The 18,800-nt window shown below is 44.9% G+C and overlaps 1 protein-coding gene across 5 annotated transcripts in view; it reads left to right on the forward strand.

The window, feature by feature from the left end:
- col12a1a (collagen, type XII, alpha 1a) overlaps positions 1–18,800 on the forward strand; it is a 51,352-nt gene that overhangs the window by 9,968 nt on the left and 22,584 nt on the right. For 3 of the 5 annotated variants that reach the window (XM_035533030.2, XM_081721002.1, XM_081721003.1), the window contains exons 14-31: positions 4,581–4,850; positions 6,391–6,657; positions 7,050–7,242; positions 7,387–7,511; positions 9,576–9,725; positions 9,807–9,926; positions 10,145–10,309; positions 10,559–10,705; positions 11,263–11,405; positions 12,251–12,380; positions 13,875–14,020; positions 15,108–15,237; positions 15,327–15,463; positions 16,589–16,718; positions 16,907–17,046; positions 17,137–17,269; positions 17,465–17,485; positions 17,577–17,716. In XM_035533030.2, the coding sequence (XP_035388923.1) occupies positions 4,581–4,850; positions 6,391–6,657; positions 7,050–7,242; positions 7,387–7,511; positions 9,576–9,725; positions 9,807–9,926; positions 10,145–10,309; positions 10,559–10,705; positions 11,263–11,405; positions 12,251–12,380; positions 13,875–14,020; positions 15,108–15,237; positions 15,327–15,463; positions 16,589–16,718; positions 16,907–17,046; positions 17,137–17,269; positions 17,465–17,485; positions 17,577–17,716 (2,687 nt within the window). The remainder of the gene's footprint in view (positions 1–4,580; positions 4,851–6,390; positions 6,658–7,049; positions 7,243–7,386; positions 7,512–9,575; positions 9,726–9,806; positions 9,927–10,144; positions 10,310–10,558; positions 10,706–11,262; positions 11,406–12,250; positions 12,381–13,874; positions 14,021–15,107; positions 15,238–15,326; positions 15,464–16,588; positions 16,719–16,906; positions 17,047–17,136; positions 17,270–17,464; positions 17,486–17,576; positions 17,717–18,800) is intronic. The other 2 variants (XM_081721004.1, XM_081721005.1) reach the window with 2 other exon arrangements.

Consider the following 18,800-nt stretch of genomic DNA (forward strand, 5'->3'; position numbering starts at 1 on the left):
CTGAGTAGCATTAGGCAGGAGATGAAGGTACAAAGGAATTTATTCCTGCTCTCTGTAGCAAAATCTTTTAGCTGGAGTGTGCAGAAAGAAAGAAAAACCTTTAGCACATTTGCCTTGAGTAGCAAACTTTGCATAATGTTCACAACAGGCAGTCCTGCCTCTCCTTACATTGGGTGGAGGCGATAATCCCATAAAGTGAGAACACTGCAAGGAGGAGGACATACTGTCATTGTCTTCGCGTTTTTATCCCTCCAAAAGACATCCATGCAAATGGAAGAAGCCTGTGTAAGACCCATTTGTAACTGTCCCTGTGAAATTCAGCCAGCTCATTTGTGTTCTGCATGTAACATGGACTGAAATAATAAACAGCCAATGTCTCGAACAACTATTTCTAATCAGTGACAGCCCTCTGGAATTAGGCTATGACCAAGGTCAAGCAGGTCATGTTCCAGGCCATCTGACAACAACAGATCCTTTGTTTGAGCCCCCACTGAAATCTTAGCCCCCTGATTTGTCATGCTTGTGGGGAGCTCTAGAGATGGATTCTAAATCACTCGGGCCTGCCACGGGCTTTCCCTGGCTACATCTGGGAGTCCTCCTGATGGGGCTTTGATCACGACTGCTTATTGTTTTGCACCATACCATGAGTGTGGTGGAAGGCCAGGAACAGAGCCAGCTTTACTACTTTCGTGTCACACACCAACGCTCGCATGGGGGGAGAGGATGCAGCCAAATGGTAATGAGAGGAAATTAATGTGCTTCCTTAGAGTATGTAGAGGATGTACTGATGCTAACATACTCTGCTTGTGATTGGTTGGTCTGCTGGCCACTGGGGTGGTCAATTATAACAAGAAGTATCGCACTGTTGAGATTTCTTGAAGGTGGTCTCAGCGAGATGATTTAAACTAGGTAATTGTTTTTAGATGTTTGAGCTTATCCTTCTTTTGCATTGTTGGTTAACCACAGAAAAGAATTATTCACTTGTTCAGCTCGGTTGCTACTCTGTCAGCAATTACCATGTTTCAAACCACCGATGTAGAGGCCTGATGTTTTTCATGGCACCGCGAGACATGGCACGGTTTGATTCAGTTTGAATGAGAACGTCAGTTTGTAGGCCCAGAAACAAATCCCTTTTCACCTTAAAGCAAAATGTATACACCATCACATGCATGTACGGCCTTCTAGCTTCTATGGAACATCTTGCCTTTCTATGTATGCTCCTCTAGAAATGAGGGCGTCTGACTGGGCGTCAGCTATTCTGCTCATTTGATGCAAGCCCCTAACCATCCAAGAATTCTGTCACAGGCCATTCTCCCACACGGGAAAATAAGAAGCACTCTCCCCATGGAGGTCGCTACGACGGCCTCCGTTCCCTCATAGTATCGATCATGGAATTTTGTTGGGATAGTCCTTCCTGTCCTCCCCCGGGTTTGAACAGATGGTTTTATTAGCAGTTAGCTGCCTGGGCTGATGTTTATGCTGACTCAGCGTCGGATGTCGCCCACGCAGGCAGGGTCAGAAGACCCAGTACTCTCCAACCGCACGCCATCTCCCGTTCCCGTGTAGCCCCGCGTCATGGTGGTGAACACAGCACTCTTTGTGCTTGACGCCGTCAGACTTTCAGGAATCCTCGGTGGGAGGGGAGGTCCAGACCATGCGGTTAGGAAGAGCCCCGCGAGAGGGCAATGAGGTCGGACCCAGCGGGGCTGAGGATGCTTGCGGAGGATCCCCTGCTACTCAGGGCTGCTGTGGAAATGGCTCATAATCAGCCTGCTTCAGAAAGGCGTTTGTGGAGTACCACTGACTGATGTTCCAAATGAATAGTTGTTACCAGTAATTCTCCACTGTTCCCATCAATTGTCAAAGCCAGACCTATGGCCATTCTCAGATGGTTAATGTATGAAAATGTGAAGGAATACCAGGGCATGTGGAAGCAGTTAGAAGGAAGCTGATTGAAGCCTGCTGTATTGTCTGAAGGGTTTTGTGCAACTCTGAGCTGGTTTGGGACGTTTGTCATCAGTATGTTTGTGGCTTATAGTTTCACTATTAACTTCTTTTCAGATTAGATCACTATTGAGATTACTATTGTATGGAGTTATTATAATGACTTGGATAGGACACCTTGAGACACTCACTTTCTCAGCATGAATGAATAGATGGCAGTGTTTGCTGTTGTTTTGGATTTGATAATATTGCATTTTGCCATTTTTCAATCGTAAGACAGTGTTGGGTGGGAAAACCACAATGCCTTCTTCTCTGGCCATAGTAACAATGTGCATACTAAAGCATATTTCGATAAGGCTCTGGTCTGGGCTGGGGAGAAAGAAAAGAGCTGAGGTGCGTGTGTGTATGTGTGTGTACGTGTGTGTGCGTGTGTGTGTGGTTGAGCAGCAGTTGCTTCTGAAAGAGGTCAGAGCCGGTTTTGTCTTCTCACACTCCTGATGTGTGGAAACTGAGCTGTGTCTGTGTGGCTAGTGTCCTTTCCAGGCTGTGTGCTCTACTGGCCAAGACTGTCTGGATGCTTCTTGCCTGTACACTGGAGAAGATGTCAGGAGGACTCCCCCCGCCGCCACGCACCCGGGCTCTCCTCAACAGCTCACAGCCAGCATTATAAGGCAACTTTTGACCTTCTTAGGGACTCGAACAGAGCTCTCCAAGAATGCGCATGTCCGATAGTATTTAGATCAAGAGTGTCTAAGGTGTTTTTCTTCAAATCTGGTAGTCATCTGGCTGACTGCTGACTTTGGTTTACTACTCAATATTTGAAACTGATTTGATGTGCCATGATATTATTGTGGAAGACTGGGCTCACTGTGAGTCTGATTGGCCTGCACCAGTGCAAGCCTTGGCAGGCTCACCCACACCGTAGTTATTTATTTGGGTTGTCTGGCCTTAATCCTCCAAGGATTATGCCATACAACCGAAGGGATTTGCTGGGTGAAATCCCGCCCAGTGCGTCATTGGCCCTCGTAAATCCAGGGGGTCTTTAATGTGTGTGATGTGGTCTGTGTTTATGGTTCTCAGGGGGCCATGTGCAGGGTGCTCTGAGCAGGAGAGGATGTAAATGTTCCGTGCCGCTCACGGAGGGTCACTGAAACGCCCAGCATAAGGAATCGCCACATTCCTCACCACATCCACCAAAATGCTTCCTCTCATTATAGCTCTCCCGATGCCCATATTTCACTTTACCATACAAAAAAAAATAGTTTTTTTGAAAGGCTGGTAGTGCTGGATTATTTTTTTCAGAATTAATATGCATCGCTTATGTCCTTAACCATGCCTACACCTACTTGTTTGATTGATCCACACAAATTTCTTAATGGATCACAGATATCAAAGTGTTTTCTACCATGTGTAACTAGAATTCATATACTACTCTATAGTTCTTTCTAAACATTAACAGTAAAAAGGGACCATTGCCTGCAGGAGTCATTAGTATGTGGTCTGGTCCCTCCAGGCATGAGCTGGAGATGTGGAAGCCTACTTTGGATCAAGTCATCTTGGCAGCTGCTGTTGCCATGGTACATTTATGTTTAAAAAAACGCTGGAAGCCTGGAATTCTCCATCAGTTACAGAACTCACTGCAGAACTCATTATTTCATACGGCTGGATTATCTCTCTCAGTAAGCCTAAGAACCTAGTGAGCAAAATAACCTCAGTCCAAACAGTGAGGTCTTTGCTCACCAATAGTTTTAGTTAACTTGCTTCACATCATGGTAGTAAAGTGGATTTCCCAAGCATGCCTTATCTTTGCTTTATATTGATACTATTGTTACCTCATGGGCATAAAAATACTAATTCAAATTAGCCGGGGTTATTGATTAACTGCCCGGAATGGTCAGCAAGTGCTGTGTGAGCCTACCAGAGCTCTGTGGGTGGTTGTGGGGGCCATGGGAGCGAAGTGTCCACCCAGTGGGTCAGCCAGTGTCACAGGTTGCTGAAACAGAGGCTACTACGGCAAGGACGATGAACTCTGCCAGACATTCCCTGGAAACCCGTCAACCAAAAGCTGCAGATTGCCGTTTCTCCTCCCCTCTTTCCCCTTCCCTGCTGGTTTCTAAACACACACTCCAGAAAGAAAGTAAGAGGGTCGGGGGTGGTGGGAGAGAGTGTGCAGGTTAGGATGGAAAGACGAAAAGAGGGCAGCATCTGTGATTTTAGCCAGCTGCGTTTTTAACAGATCGAGTTTCTTGTTGGATGGAAAATAAAAGTAATGACAGGTTTGGATCCACAGGCAGTGATTGGTTTTGCAGAGCTTTCTCTGGGGTGACATGTTATTAACCAACCATATAACTTTTATCCAAAGCACCCAAAGGGTTTGGCTGAAAGAGCCTGACGATTGGTTGAGATTTACTAATATGTTCACACATAAACTGTACTGTTTTGTCTGTAACATAACAGTTTTTTTCAGAGCAGACTCAATTTAAACACAATCCACATGGAGGACTATACAATTTGCTCGATTACAGTGGACTATGGCCTGGATTGTAATTTGGAAACTCTGTAGCCCAAATGTATGTATTTTAAATGTAAATAAGTTAGATTTTTAAAAAACATTTATTCCTGGTTCTCTGCTACAGTACTCGGCTCTCCTAAAGACCTGCGCACTAAGGACGTCACCGAGACCAGCTTCGCTGCGTCCTGGACGGCGGCACCTGGAAATGTCCACCGTTACCGTGTGGCCTGGAAATCCCTGCTCACCAGTGAGGCCGGGGAGAAGACCGTCCCAGGCGATATCACCAGCACTGTGCTGGAGGGCCTCAGCCCAGAGACGCGGTTCAAGGTCTCCGTGTACGCCGCTTACAGACGTGGGGAAGGGGAGCCACTGGAGGGGGAGGAGACCACAGATGGTAAGTCCATTCCCACCCATGTAATGCATCCACCAGAGCTGCGTGCTCGCCTACACCTTTACGCCCCCCCGCCCCAACCCCTGTCAAAGAGGCCCAATCAGGCAGTGACGATATTAAGATATACTGGGTAGGATGTGAAAAACCTTTATGACCTCACTGGGGGATATGCAAGTTTGGCCTAGAAATTGCACAGTGATGCATATGCACTCATGTGTGTGTGTGTGTGTGTGTGTGTGTGTGTGTGTGTGTGTGTGTGTGTATTTGAACCAAAAATCTGAATTACTTGCTTGTGTTCTTTTCTTTTTTTAGATTGATTAGTATCTAAATTGGGATACCTTTTTTGGACATGGAGCATATAAAGATAAATGTCATTGCATGCCACATATTAGTGTCATTTGTAGAATCTATCAGCTCTGGTCATAATACAACTACTTTAATATCACGGTATTGTTCAGTTTTGCAGCTCTTTAATCAGGTAATTCCTCCCCGTTCTAATGCACTAGGATGACATGGTGCCCTGCGGTGTACAGCCAGCAAAGGTTTCAGATACTTTAGCTTGATCCTCCCATGTGATGTGAAAAAAGTGAAAGTGCTATTTACAATGCCTTTCAAAAGAACAGAGTCCCTGCTGCTGGCCCATCTGTTGCTTCTGAACTGCCACTGACATCTCAACTCTGTTAGCCGTTCTGTGGCTGTATTGGGTTTAGGCTGTGACCTGTTGAAGTAATGTGTCACACTCACTCTGTGTTAACAGGCGGTTTTAAAGCTTAGGAACATGCCACAGACAGACAGTGTCTGACGTACCTCACTTATCAGGCCGACATGAGAAAAGCACCCGGGGTGGAATTTTAGCCCAGTTCGAGGGAATTCAACTGATGGTTGCCATAAACAAATGTCTGAATGGAAAAACTGCCCGCTGGCCCATTTGTTTATTGACTCTGGCAAACCCACCAGGTGCCATTTCGGTCAAAGCAAGCCTCAGACAGCACTTGGGGCCTGTGTTCTTTATGTCAGTGGTCACTGCATTCCCAGAGACGGCTTTCAATAACCAGAGCCTTCCCAGGAACACCGCGGGTCTGGTTGGGCCGGGGTGCATTTGTAGAAACTTGGAAGTGGTATTTTCCACCCATAAAACCCCTACTTTGAAAAATGCTTAAGCCTTCGAGAGTGTTCTGTGGATCATTTGAGGCCCCAATGGTTTGCTCAGTTCTTCACCCCGAAAGTCACAGTATGGAAAGAGAACATTACGAGCAGACTCGGAGCACCCCATGTTTGGCTAGAAGTGCAGCCCAAGGCATTTGTTCTCCCTCGGTCTGCAGAGAGTATTTTCAGCTGCATGGGAAACCTTTTGGGCGACGTGTTTTCACCAGAAAGACACTCGTTTTCCGGCGAGGATTTACCAGCGATAATGGAATCCCTGTATGCTATAGAGGCCCTTCTGGACCATACTAAATGTTTGTGGAATCATAGCTGAGGAAGTGATTTGACAAATTTCACCATAGAATTTAATCCTTCACTCCCACTGATTTCGACCCCACAGTCTCAGCTGCTGCCAGGGCCATTACTGTAACCGAAGAGACAGTGAGGAGCATGCGGGCCACATGGAAGCCAGCGCCTGGCAACGTGCTTAATTACAGGGTGGCTTACAAACATCGTGACGGAGGGCGTCCAGTAATCTCCAAGACACATGGTGGTACCACCACCATTGTTCTGCGCCGACTCCAGCCCAAGACCACCTATGACATCACAGTGACTCCGGTCTACAAACATGGAGATGGAAAAGCAAGGCAAGGAGAAGGAACCACACGTACGTTTGTCTATAAACACTAGGATAAGTGTTTGTACTACCTGCCTTTGTGGCTTGTAGACGTCTGGGAAATTCTGTGGTTAAAGAGTTGTAATTATTTTTAGAGTAACCCTTACTCAGTGTTTAAGACACAATTTTCAGAAGAGCAACACCATGTTTTGCTTTAAATTATTATTTTATTTGACTATATTTGTAGTGTTCAGCTTATCATTTACAAAAACATGGTGTCTTAAAAGCATACATAAAAAGTGATCAATCTTTGAGAGTCAGTGGAAACGTAGCGTATGTTTGATTCAGATCATGTATAGCATATTCTGGATTTGATATTCATAAATTGGCTTAAATTCTGCCTTGCTGTGATTTTTACTTCTCTCATTTGCTATTCTGTCCAGTGTCACCATACAAATCCCCAAGAAACTTGCAAACGTCTGAGCCCACGAAGACCAGCTTCAGGGTGTCATGGGATCATGCGCCAGGGGATGTAAAGGGTTATAAAGTCACCTTTCATCCTATCGGTGATGAGGTGGACTTGGGAGAGCTTATAGTCGGTCCCTATGACAACACGGTGGTTCTGGAGGAACTCAGGTAGGCCATAAAGCAAAGGCGCAGCTTCCTTTTCCCCCAGACTTTCACAGATATGCGATATGTTTTTATTCCCCTTCATTTATTGTTTGATGAAAGATTGACTGAGACATGTTAGCCCAAATGAAGGCTGTATTCCACTCACAGGTCTGGCACCAAGTACACCGTGAGTGTGTTTGGTGTGTTTGATGGCGGTGAGAGTATGCCCCTTGCTGGAGAAGAGAAGACCACTCTCTCTGATGAGCCTGCCTTTCCACCTATTGAGGCTCCAGGTAACGAAACTTCCGAGCCAGCTGGAGGAATGCTGTAGGTCAAAGAGGGTGAAGGTGAAGTTAAGTCTTAAACTCTGCAGCAGTATAATGAGGACTGCGAGTACACCATACACAAACACCACAGCAAGCAGTGGTTTGATTGCCTTATCTGTTGCCACTGGTATTTGGTAATTTAAATCCATTCAGTTTGCATTTCCGTAGATGGATTTTCCTGTCTGGCTGCACTTAGACAGTTGAGTAACCACATTTTTTCTCCCTTGGCTAAGTGCGCACAGAAAAAGCAGATCCAGTGACAGATCCACACAGCCACTTCAACTCCAGCCATTCAGGAAGCATAGTGGGTTAAAGAGGAGACATGAAACCCTTATCTGCTTACAAACATCAGGGTCTTACAGCCTGGCGTGGGGGGGTCAGGCACGTGCATGCGTGGTGGCGAGTGGCGGAGTCTGCGTGTGCGCTTGTGTGGAAGCTGGAGTGCAAGAATAACCAGGGGAAAGTTAGACGTCTGCAGTGACACACTCAGACCCTGTACTTGAATGCGGCTCGTAACTGGGAGAAAATCCAGCGACCCGCTCCACTGGTTAGATCGTGAGGAGGAGCACAAGATGAACTCGGGCACAGTCCCAAGGTCTTACACTTTGGCTGCTGTTTCTCCTAGCCTGTAGCTCATCAAGGCTTTACGGTCAGCTCATGTGTCCGTTTAGATGGCACTTATATTTAACAAGGGCTGGAGCTACAAATGGCATTCTGTACATTTGGTACATTTGTTTACTTTTTATTTAATGGTGAAAATGCATCATTCCTACTGAGAGTAGATTAAATATTCATAGTTTTTTGTAACAGCCAATAGCACATGTGAATTAATGATATCACGACTGCCAAGCTGGCCCTGCTGTGCTCAACAGGTCCTCACCTGTGCTGAACTGAACAGTCAGCCATTTTATGTGGCATTTAAATTATACGCTGTCAGAAAGAGATCAAAGCAGCCCATGTGTTTGCACTTGCTGAAATTCCCAAGTAACCAAGCACCAAGTAACACTAAAACAAGCAAGAGAATCTAATCTTTGCGCCCTATGTCAACATCTCATAATTTATCAGCTCAATTAGGGGGAGGGTCTGTCACCAATCTGAGGTAATGATATTAAAATATAGCGGTTTGTTAGCAGTTTTGTAATTACTAGCATGCAACAGTGATTAAAAAAACATGCAATTCTTTGGATAAATTAAAAGCACTGTTGATGTGTCAACACTTGGAGGTATAATTTATATATTTTGAGAGATGCGCGTGTCCTCAGAGGACAAACATCTGTTTAGCTGCTGAATCTTCTCCAGATTTTTAATAGCCTTAGATAATTGTCTTTACAACAGAAAAGCTCAAGCACATTATTATGTGCTTGTTACATGAGCACAAAATCCCAAGGCATCTTTTCACTTGATTTTTCCACAGCACTTTTAAAAGCTTGTCTCCTTATTGCACAGATGAGGTCTATAAAAGAGAGAGGCTGCAGTCTATTTTCACTGTGAGTTTGTCCTGTTGTCCTGTTTCTGAGCTGCATTCGGCTGCGTTCTTTCTGAGCAGGCCCAGACGGACACCAGCGGACCCACGTTCATGCGTTCGGTGGAAAGCGTTCGCTGGAAAGCAGGTGCAGATTGGGAAATGCACTCTGACTCACCAGGAGCACGGTCACTCTCTTCTCACAGCAAAGAGTGTGCAGTTATGTCCACAGACAGTGTTATGCTCACTCATTAGTGATAAACAGTGCTGTGTATATAATTAAAATAGATGTAACATGCCTGATGTACTTAAAATATGCAGAAATTTTTATCAATAAACTATTTATGTTTCTCTGGTGTGGTCTTTTTTTTCAGTTTGCAAAACACCTGTCCTGTGTGTGTGTGTGTGTGTGGTTCTTCTCCTTTTTCTCAAACTTTTTTCCACGACATGCATTCTTTCCTTTAAGTGTTTTCTGACCTCTGACACTTCACATCCTCGAGCTTAGACAGCAGCGGTGACCGGAGTAATGCTTACTTCCCCTCTGACTCAGCTTTTGTCTGCTTACATAGATGTAATGTGCAGAACCACTGCCCAAGCTGATATCGTCCTGCTGGTCGACGGCTCCTGGAGCATTGGCCGTCTGAACTTCAAGACCATTAGGGCGTTCATTGCTCGCATGGTGGGCGTTTTTGACATCGGCCCGAACCGCGTCCAGATTGGTATGGGCGTTTCTAGTTGGGCATGGGTTGGACCGGTGCCTGAAAATGGAGCTGGGTGATCATGCTTGTGTCTGTGGACAGGTCTGGCCCAGTATAGTGGAGACCCAAAGACCGAGTGGCATTTAAATGCTCACAGAACCAGAGAATCACTGCTGGAGGCTGTAGCTAATCTGCCATATAAAGGAGGAAACACACTGACAGGTATATTACACTTATGCAATGTCTTGATATGGTGGTGCCAAAACATGTTCTCATGAGTCATTATCTCAATGTTGGATAACCATTTAAAAAGATAATTGGTAGTACTGTACAAACTAAATGCAATCTTGACTGGTCTGACTGTGAATTCAGAAAGCTGCTGTAGTTTTGTTATGACTACCTCAATTAATTGATTTACCAGTATTGTTTTCCCTCAACAGGCCTTGCTTTGAATTACATCCTACAGAACAATTTCAAAGCTAATGTGGGAATGCGTCCAAATTCCCGTAAAATCGGCGTCCTCATCACTGATGGCAAATCACAGGATGAAATCATATCCAACTCCCAGAATCTGCGTGACCAGGGCATCGAACTCTATGCTATAGGTAAATAAACTTTCACTTATCTACCCAGAAATCTTGCTGTGGGAATAGTGGTTTTCTTGACTGTCTTTCAGTTTTCAGTTTTTCAGTTTTACGTAAACGTCAAATTTTTGTTGATGAAACTGTGCAAGCCAGGTGTGCAGTCCTCTGGGTTTCTTCCAAATGTACAACCTGCACAAAACATTGGATTTTTGTGTTATGCCCTGGTTCTGGGCGAGCCAACTGATCTCGTCGGCTCGCTACGGTCCGCAGGTGTGAAGAATGCCGATGAGAATGAACTGCGTGCCATTGCCTCTGACCCCGACGAGATCCATATGTACAACGTGGCAGACTTCTCCTTCCTGCTTGACATCGTCGACGAGCTAACAGACAACCTCTGTAAGAGCGTCAAAGGCACAGGTAGGACTAAGGGCGTGCGCTAATGACTGGTATAACGAAAGCCCCATGGGATATTAATCTTGTAAAGCGTTGTAAAGACTTGCTTGAAGATAAGGGCCCTTGTGTTGCATCAAACTAGATCTGAGCGGTTCTGAAGGACTGGTGAGGTAAACCCTGACAGCTAGGACAGACACTCACTCTGAGAGCTTCTGGAAGTGTGGGTGTGGCGTAAACGCGTCTGCCAGGCACAGGGAGGACACCTGAGAGTCTCTTCTTCAGCCAAGCTGCCACTTCACAAGGGCACCTATTTTGTCACGCTCAAATATCTTGAGACAGATGGATACTTCTCACCGCAAATGTTTTTTTCTGTCAAAGTTTCTTGCGAGACCAAAGACTTCCTAACACTGGCCTACTTTCTTTTTGCACGACCCTGAAACCGATAATGTGAAAGGTCAAGTGACCATGAATGAGCACAAAATTTTCCCCACGGGACATGCTGGATCCAAGACAGCCCAGTTCTTTGAAGGTCTGGCTGTTAAAGGGGTCAATTGTTAAACTGTCCCTATTACTCCCAACAGGAGGAGGACCAGAATCACCTACTGACCTAGTGACCTCTGAGGTGACCCACTACTCTTTCCGTGCTACCTGGACTGGCCCTGACAGCTATGTCGAGAAGTACCGTGTTGAGTACATGCCGGTTGCTGGAGGCCAACCTCAGAAGGTATCATAACCATCTCCACAGTCAAGGAAACTCAAAGTACAAAGTAATCCATCCTTTGTAAATTCAGAAATATTCTTTGCTCAAGTGTTTTTTGTGACGCGTGCAGAGATGCATCTAAATGTATTTTCAGGCATTTAGTGTTACTTTGTTCATTGCATATCAGCTTTATTGGTAGGATTCTTTGCAATAAAGCATAGTAACATAGGCCAGTAAACAGGTTTACAAGGGAGAACAGGCAATTCAGTGATTTGTTGTGTGTGTGCTATGAGAGATGCTTTTGGTTATCCTGAGGTTTCCTCCAGTGCAGATCCAGACAGCTAAGCTGTGTGAGCTTGCTCTGTTTATTGAGGTTTTTAGGCAGAGGTAATCTATAACCACTAGATTTCACTCTGCTCACTATTCCTACTGCACCTACTTCTGCATGCAGACGAAATAAGACGATATCCGAGTTTTTCTTTAATGCAGATTTATGTATGTCCCTGTAACACTGCATTTAAATGACCTCTGGTCGATGCATGATGGTGACGAGCTGGACACATTTCTGCTGAGACCACGTAATGGCCAAGGTCCAGTCTGAAATCCATATTTTTTCCTTTAGTGGATTTTATTTTGATTTCTGTCTGAATGCTTTCACATGCCTGACACATCAGAGTTACATTAGACTCTTTTTAGCTGTGATAAATGCTTCACTTGAAAACAGTGGCACATATAGCTCAAGGTTTCCTGCTTCTTCTCATTGTGGATTCAGTAAAGAATCAGTCTCCAGTCCCATACTCGTTTGCAGATTTTCCAATAAAATGATGCTTTCAGTTCACACTGCCCCTTTCTGTTTGCCCTTTTCACAGCTGTTTGTGGATGGGACAGCGACCACAGTGGTGCTGGATGGTCTGGACCCACTGACAGAGTACGGGGTAAACGTCTATTCCTTAGTCGGAGAGGACAGCAGCGAGCCCCTCAGAGGCACTGAGACAACACGTAAGGACCCATTTCACCTTTCATCTCAAGCAGTCTTTTACTAGGAGCCGAGCCAAAACCTCAACAATATAACCATTAAATATCAGCATGTTGACATTTCTTCTAAGAAGTTACAGCAAATGACAAAGTTTTTACTCATTACAAAAAAGAAATATTTAAGGATTTAGCATTCAAGTTATTGGAATTTTTCACATGCAGCTGTTTTCAGTGTTTCCGGCATTTGTGCTTATTGCCTTTGCCTTTCAGATTTGAAGGCCTCATTGAGGCTTTGACTTGGATCACTTATGACACTTAAGACCAATGTGAGCTATTGTTTACAGCTGTAGCAAATCCTTTGTTAGTCTCAGAGGTCTTCGAAGCATTGTCTTCCATGCATAACCTTGTTTTGGCTCAGTGTTTTCCTGTTGTTTTTTCCAGTGTGCAGTAGCAGCACACTTAACAAACTTAATAAGGTAATATAGAGGACTGTTTAGAAGCAGCATGTTTCTAAAGCTAAGAGCCAGTTACACCCAGTATTAAATATTCATGTCCCTAATTAGGTTCCAAGCATGACTGGAGGTCCATTGGTACATGTCTGTGCTCAAACATGTTGCTATCTAGTAATGACTGGATCTGTTGGACCAGCTCCTGAACTCCTGGCTTTGATGCAAAATAAGAATACATGGAGTCTTTAAAGAATAAAAAACACCCCCCCACCCCTCAAAAAAAAACAAAAAAACAAAAACAACAAAAAAAACTTCCACAATGTATTTGGTAAATTGGAAATCTGCTCATGTTGCAGATGGCAAGTATACACTTTGTACGCATTATGATGCATTTAACTGATTTTCTTCTCATATTGCAGCGATGCATAAATACGTTTTGGGTGAAACTTTTTCACATAATTACAAGGGTTTGCTACAGAATATTGCTTAGACTAGAAACTGTTTTGAATCGCTGTGCTGTGCAACGTGTGAATTGCTTCGGTACCGCATGTGTGCGTGTGTGTGTTTTCATGGGTTTCAGACTTTGACGTGTGATGTTACGACCATTAACCCTAACCATCATCATTTCCTTCACAGAGCCACCAGTGCTAGAAATGGCCACAGCATGAAACAGCATGGCTCTGCAGTGTCCTTCACGGTTTATTCATGCCGTCATCACCGTATCAGCACTGTGTTTTCATGCAACGCCTTCATCATTTGTATCACTGTTGCCATTCTTTTTTTTTTTTCCCGCCATGCCTTCACTTGGATCATCGCTTCGCTTTCCCAATGTATGCAGCCTGCGCAGTTGTGCTGACGTAGCTGCACGATCAGTATGTGCTGTTAGTCTGTTATCATTCGTTACTCATCGCATATGTGTAGTCATTCGCTCATCCGTCCTCTTCCATGCCTCCGTTTTGTCAGCGTGCCCGTCGTGCGTTCGTGTGCGTGCGTACACATCAAGGTGGTAGGCAGCTAGACAGGAAGTGACATATAAAGAAAGAGAGAAAAGCCTTGTTCCCCTCTATAGTGCCTCTAAATGCTGTGAGGAGAATGGCCATCTACAAAGTGAGCTCCACCACCATGAAGGTGAGATGGGAGCAAGCCGAGGGTGCCACAGGCTACCTGCTGCTTTACAATGCTATAAACGCCACAGAGCCCTCCATCAAGCAAGAGGTATGACCAGCGCCGGCTAATGACTCCACCACCACCCCCAACATTCCCCCTACAAAGCCACTGCTGTGCTCCTACTACCGTTATAGCCACACAGGCTGTAGCTATGGCGTAGCCATGGCGTCAGTTCCGCTGAATAGCACAAGGTGCCAAACTGGCAGGCAGACAGTTTGTGTATTTTGGCCGAGACCGGGCAACAATAAGATGAGGAGATAAAAACTAAGGTCTTTTCAGTTCTGAATGAAACTGTCCAAGTGAAAAGATTGATTGCCATTTACTTCAGTGAGGCTGTCGGTGCCCTCTGAGAACTGTCTTAAAAAAGCAAGCCGAACAACAACTGAGACTTCACGGAGTCCAAAACGTGGCCAGCAATGCTGACATAGTAATCAGGGAACTAGCCAGCAACGTTAACATTTTGTAGATACTGGATAGTTCTCGCAGACTGCAAATCATTTTTGCTTTCTTGTGGCAAATAACAACACTGAGTTGTAACCTTCCAAGAATCCATCTCTTGTGTGATCAAAGTAGGAAATCAGCTTTTGAAGTCGGTGCTGGACACATAATGATTCAGCTGCCCAAGTCGTAGAAGACAAATGTTTACAAACTGATCAGTCATTTTGGATTCATGAGGGTAAAATATGGTAGGGAAACGAGGACTGATCATACTCCGTCTGCTTTGTATAAGTAATTTTCAGGACTTAAGGACTCAGGAGTCCATACCCATCTTCTTCCTTTAAACAGAGACATAGAGCTTATATGTTGTCTATAGCTTTACAGTTTTTAATAAGCTGATAATTATTTGTAAGTCAAAAAGTACATGAAGTTTTATCAGTTATCATTTAGTAAGAAATCTCTTATTCCAGATATTTCCTTTTTCAAGTTTTAGTTGTTTAACACATTTAAATCAGTCCATGAGCTAATCCTTCCATGATTGTAATCAGGCGTGTCTGAGTAAACTCTGCACCAGCTCCCTGCAACAGTACAGTTCCCCGCTAATGTCCCTGTATCCTAGTATTCTCCTGGGATAGTCCCAGAACACCTTGGTGATAACCCTCAGGGCTCTGACTCTTGATGTGGTTAACATTCGCAGATGCGTGTGAAAGCCAAGGTCACGGATGTCCATCTGAAAAATCTCTTTCCCAACACCGCCTACAGCATCAGCGTCTACGCCCTGCACGGCCAATCAGCCAGCGACCCTCTGGTTGATCAGGGGGTGACCCGTAGGTGGCGCTAGAGCATGCTAGCCTGAGCAGGGATGCTTGTGCCTTTCGTGATCCTCACTGTCTGTTCGCCACTTGCCCATTTGCAGTGCCCCTGCCCCCTTCCGGTGAGCTGAGGATAAGGGACGTCACCCACAGTGCCATGCTCCTGAACTGGGACGCCGCGCCGGGTGCTGTGCGCAAGTACATCATTACTTACAAGCCCGAGGATGGAGAAGTTAGAGAGGTGAGCATGACACCGCCCTTGCTGCTGCAGACAACGCACGCAGAAGCCGACTGTTCAGAAGCTCCGGCTGAATTCAAATTTGACAAGGCCTGCTTGTGCTCAGTAGCCAAACCTCAGGATTGTCAGTGGCAGGAGTTGCTCTATGGTGTTGACGTGACACATTTTGCGGGTCACTATTGATTTCTGGCTACATTAGCAGCACTTTTGGAAGGCTCCGTGTTTGTTCAGGACACAGAAGTACAAATATAAAACTATGACGGCTGATGGATGCGAGTTGCTCAACTTGCCACTCTGGTGAACGCGTTACGCAACCCAATGGAAGCAGCAGCTGCAGGCCACGGAGCCGATCGCTGGGCTCTCTGCGGGGAGAGTCAGGCCCGTGCCACCACAGATGAAGAAAGCAGATGCCACGGCACAGGAGTGAAAGCCCACGGGTTTCTGAGTGACATGCAGCACTTGTTTTTTTTGCGTCTTGTGGTGTTTTTTTTTCTTTCACAGAGCTGCTCAGTCCTGGCCAGGGAGGCTCACTACATCCCGAGGCATAAATCAGAGCGTGGCTCTGCTTTTAACTCTTAATGCAGGGGCCAGGCAGATGAAGTAAACATCCTCGGGCCTGCTGTCTGAGGGAGCATTGTCAGCCCTGGGCATCTTCTCTTAGCCTGATTAAAATGATGGGATGCAGACCCAGCCATGCAGGAACGGGGAGTGTTTCTCCTCCCAGGAGGGTTTTCAAATGATTTTTTTTTTTTCTGATATTTTCATGGTCTGATTCAGTTCAGGTTTACAGCAGTCTGAATCGCAGCAGGCACTGATGTTATTTTGAAGATGCTCTCATCCAGAGCTTGCTCTCATCCCTTATATGTCTTCTACTGGGAAGACTTTTTATCAGAATGTATGCTCACTAAGAATCAGACCCATTATGGTGCTATTCCCCCCTTTTACGAGCTGAGACGCAGGAGCTTTCCCAAAGCTTAGCAAGCTCACAGGCATGTTTACTAGCTAAGACTTTAGTAGTTAAATTTTTCAAATGTCATTGTAAAATTCCATGTCTCCGTGAGGGAAACATTTGTAGATGATCTGCAAGTAAATGAGTACTCCCCCTGAAAAGCTTACTTTCACATACAGCTTGAAGTGGATGGAGATGAGACAACAACAGGCCTGGATAACCTCAAGTCACAAACTGAGTACGACGTAGCTATCATTCCTGTCTATGATGCTGGAACTGGCAACCCGATGCTCAACCAAGCCATCACAGGTGCCTGAAAAAGCCCTTTTACACAATGCTATATTAGGACTGAAAAATATTTCTTGCAGTAAAAGGATTAAATGTGAATTTTACAGTTTAATACTCCTTTTTAGACTTGGATGATTTATGCAATAATTCATCATATCCTTTAATAAGCAAACCCTCTCCTTGCTAAACTTATGTTCCCGACTTTATAGACGTCGTCCCAGCACCACAGAACCTGAGGTTCTCTGAAGTAGCTCAGACCAGCTTCCGGGCCCACTGGGAGCATGGAGCCCCTGACGTAGCGCTCTATCGCATTGGCTGGACGAAGTCTGGGGAGTCCAACTATGTATACGTACGACTACAAAATGAGCGAGGCTGAAGCGTGGCAGTACTGTGAGTACCGTTGCTAAACATCTGACCTCTCACTTGTCATCTCTCATAGGACATCCTGAGCAACGATGAGACCACTCATCTCTTGGAGGACCTCGAACCAGATACCCTATATGACGTGTCTGTCACTGCTATTTATCCAGATGAGTCAGAGAGCGAGGACCTCATGGGAAGCCAGCGCACATGTAAGACATGTCCAGAGTTCATTATTTTATGCACTTTACTAAAGTACTTTGATTTCAGTTACAAATTCTCAAGGAAAAATGCGGTGTTCTTGTCAAAATAAATATAGAAATAAATTTATTTTGGAGACAAAAACATTCTTATTTACTTAGAATTTTATCATCTGTTCTTTTTCTCTCTCTTCTTGACCTGTGTAGTATCCAAGATAATCATACCTCGTGAGTATTTTGATCTTGCAGGCGACACACAGTGTCAGGCTATGATAATAATGTGACATGCAGGAACAAATGGGATCCTTGTACTCCACAGCTCCCAGGGGTCCCCCTCAGAACCTGCAGGTGTATAACGCCACCACCACCTCCCTGACGGTGAAATGGGACCATGCCGCCGGCCGCGTGCAGAACTATAGGATCACATACGTGCCTGTAGCAGGTGGCAGGACTCAGTCGGTAAGTCGCCTGGTACATCACCTGACTGTTTTTGTCACAGAAACATGTAGACACATGTTCCCTTCAGTTTCTTTGTGTGTGCTGGCATGGAGATTTCCTTGAATTTACCTTAATAAGACCAGCATTGACATCCATATATAACCTCTATATGTTTTCATATATAGAGACGTATCCAAGCACAAGTGTGCACTCATTAAGGAGGAGGGCTTACTGCAAAATGGAAGGAACATGCTTATGCATTTTAAGCTTTTAAGGTACCTTTGGCACTTAGGTGAGGTCCACAGTGGCTTGTGGTAGGCTATCAACTCTTATGGTAACACATCAAAGAATGGAGAAAAAAAATATTTAATGGGTTCATTATATTGCACTTTAATGATAAATAGTTGTATTTTCATTTTCTACACTTATAAAAATATTGCTTAGGTATAGCTGAGAACAAATAATAATTTTTTTGGGGTGAATTCTGTAAAGATATTTTATTAAGATAACAATTTTATCAAGATAACAATGTCAGTTGTTATGACGTGCAGGTGCCACTATGTATTGAAATGTGGGCTAGTTGTAGCCCAGGGGTTCAGGTAGTCATCTTGTAATCAGAAGGTTGCTGGTTCAAGCCCCACTAAGTTGCTACTGTTGGCCCCCTGAGCAAGGCCCTTAACCCTCAGTTGCTCAAGTTGGGTTCAATCATAACTAAGGCGATTTGTGCATAATTGTAAATCGCTTAGTGTCAGCCAAATGTTGACAAATGGTAGGAAATCTGCAATCAAAATAACAGAGGTGAGCCAAGGTTTCATGTTCATTTTCACTTTTCTTCACTCTGCAACAACAAGGCTCTTTAGAGAACAGAACACACGCACACACACGCTACACATAATGCAGGGCTGCTGACTGGGGAGATCTTTACACCGTGTCTGTAGTCAAACCTTTGGCTTTTTTGGCCATCATTGGACACACCAACTCTGGCATAGGAATAAGAAAAGAGTTTTCAGGGCATCCAAGTAAATTACTTTTCGGATTCTCAAAATAGAGGAACCCCCCCCCCCCCCCCCCCCCCCAAATAATTTGTGATTAATAATGATGTAGA

This window comes from Electrophorus electricus, chromosome 10 (assembly GCF_041902795.1).
Source record: "Electrophorus electricus isolate QZ-2024a chromosome 10, ASM4190279v1, whole genome shotgun sequence".
Classification (NCBI taxonomy): Eukaryota; Metazoa; Chordata; class Actinopteri; order Gymnotiformes; family Gymnotidae; genus Electrophorus; species Electrophorus electricus.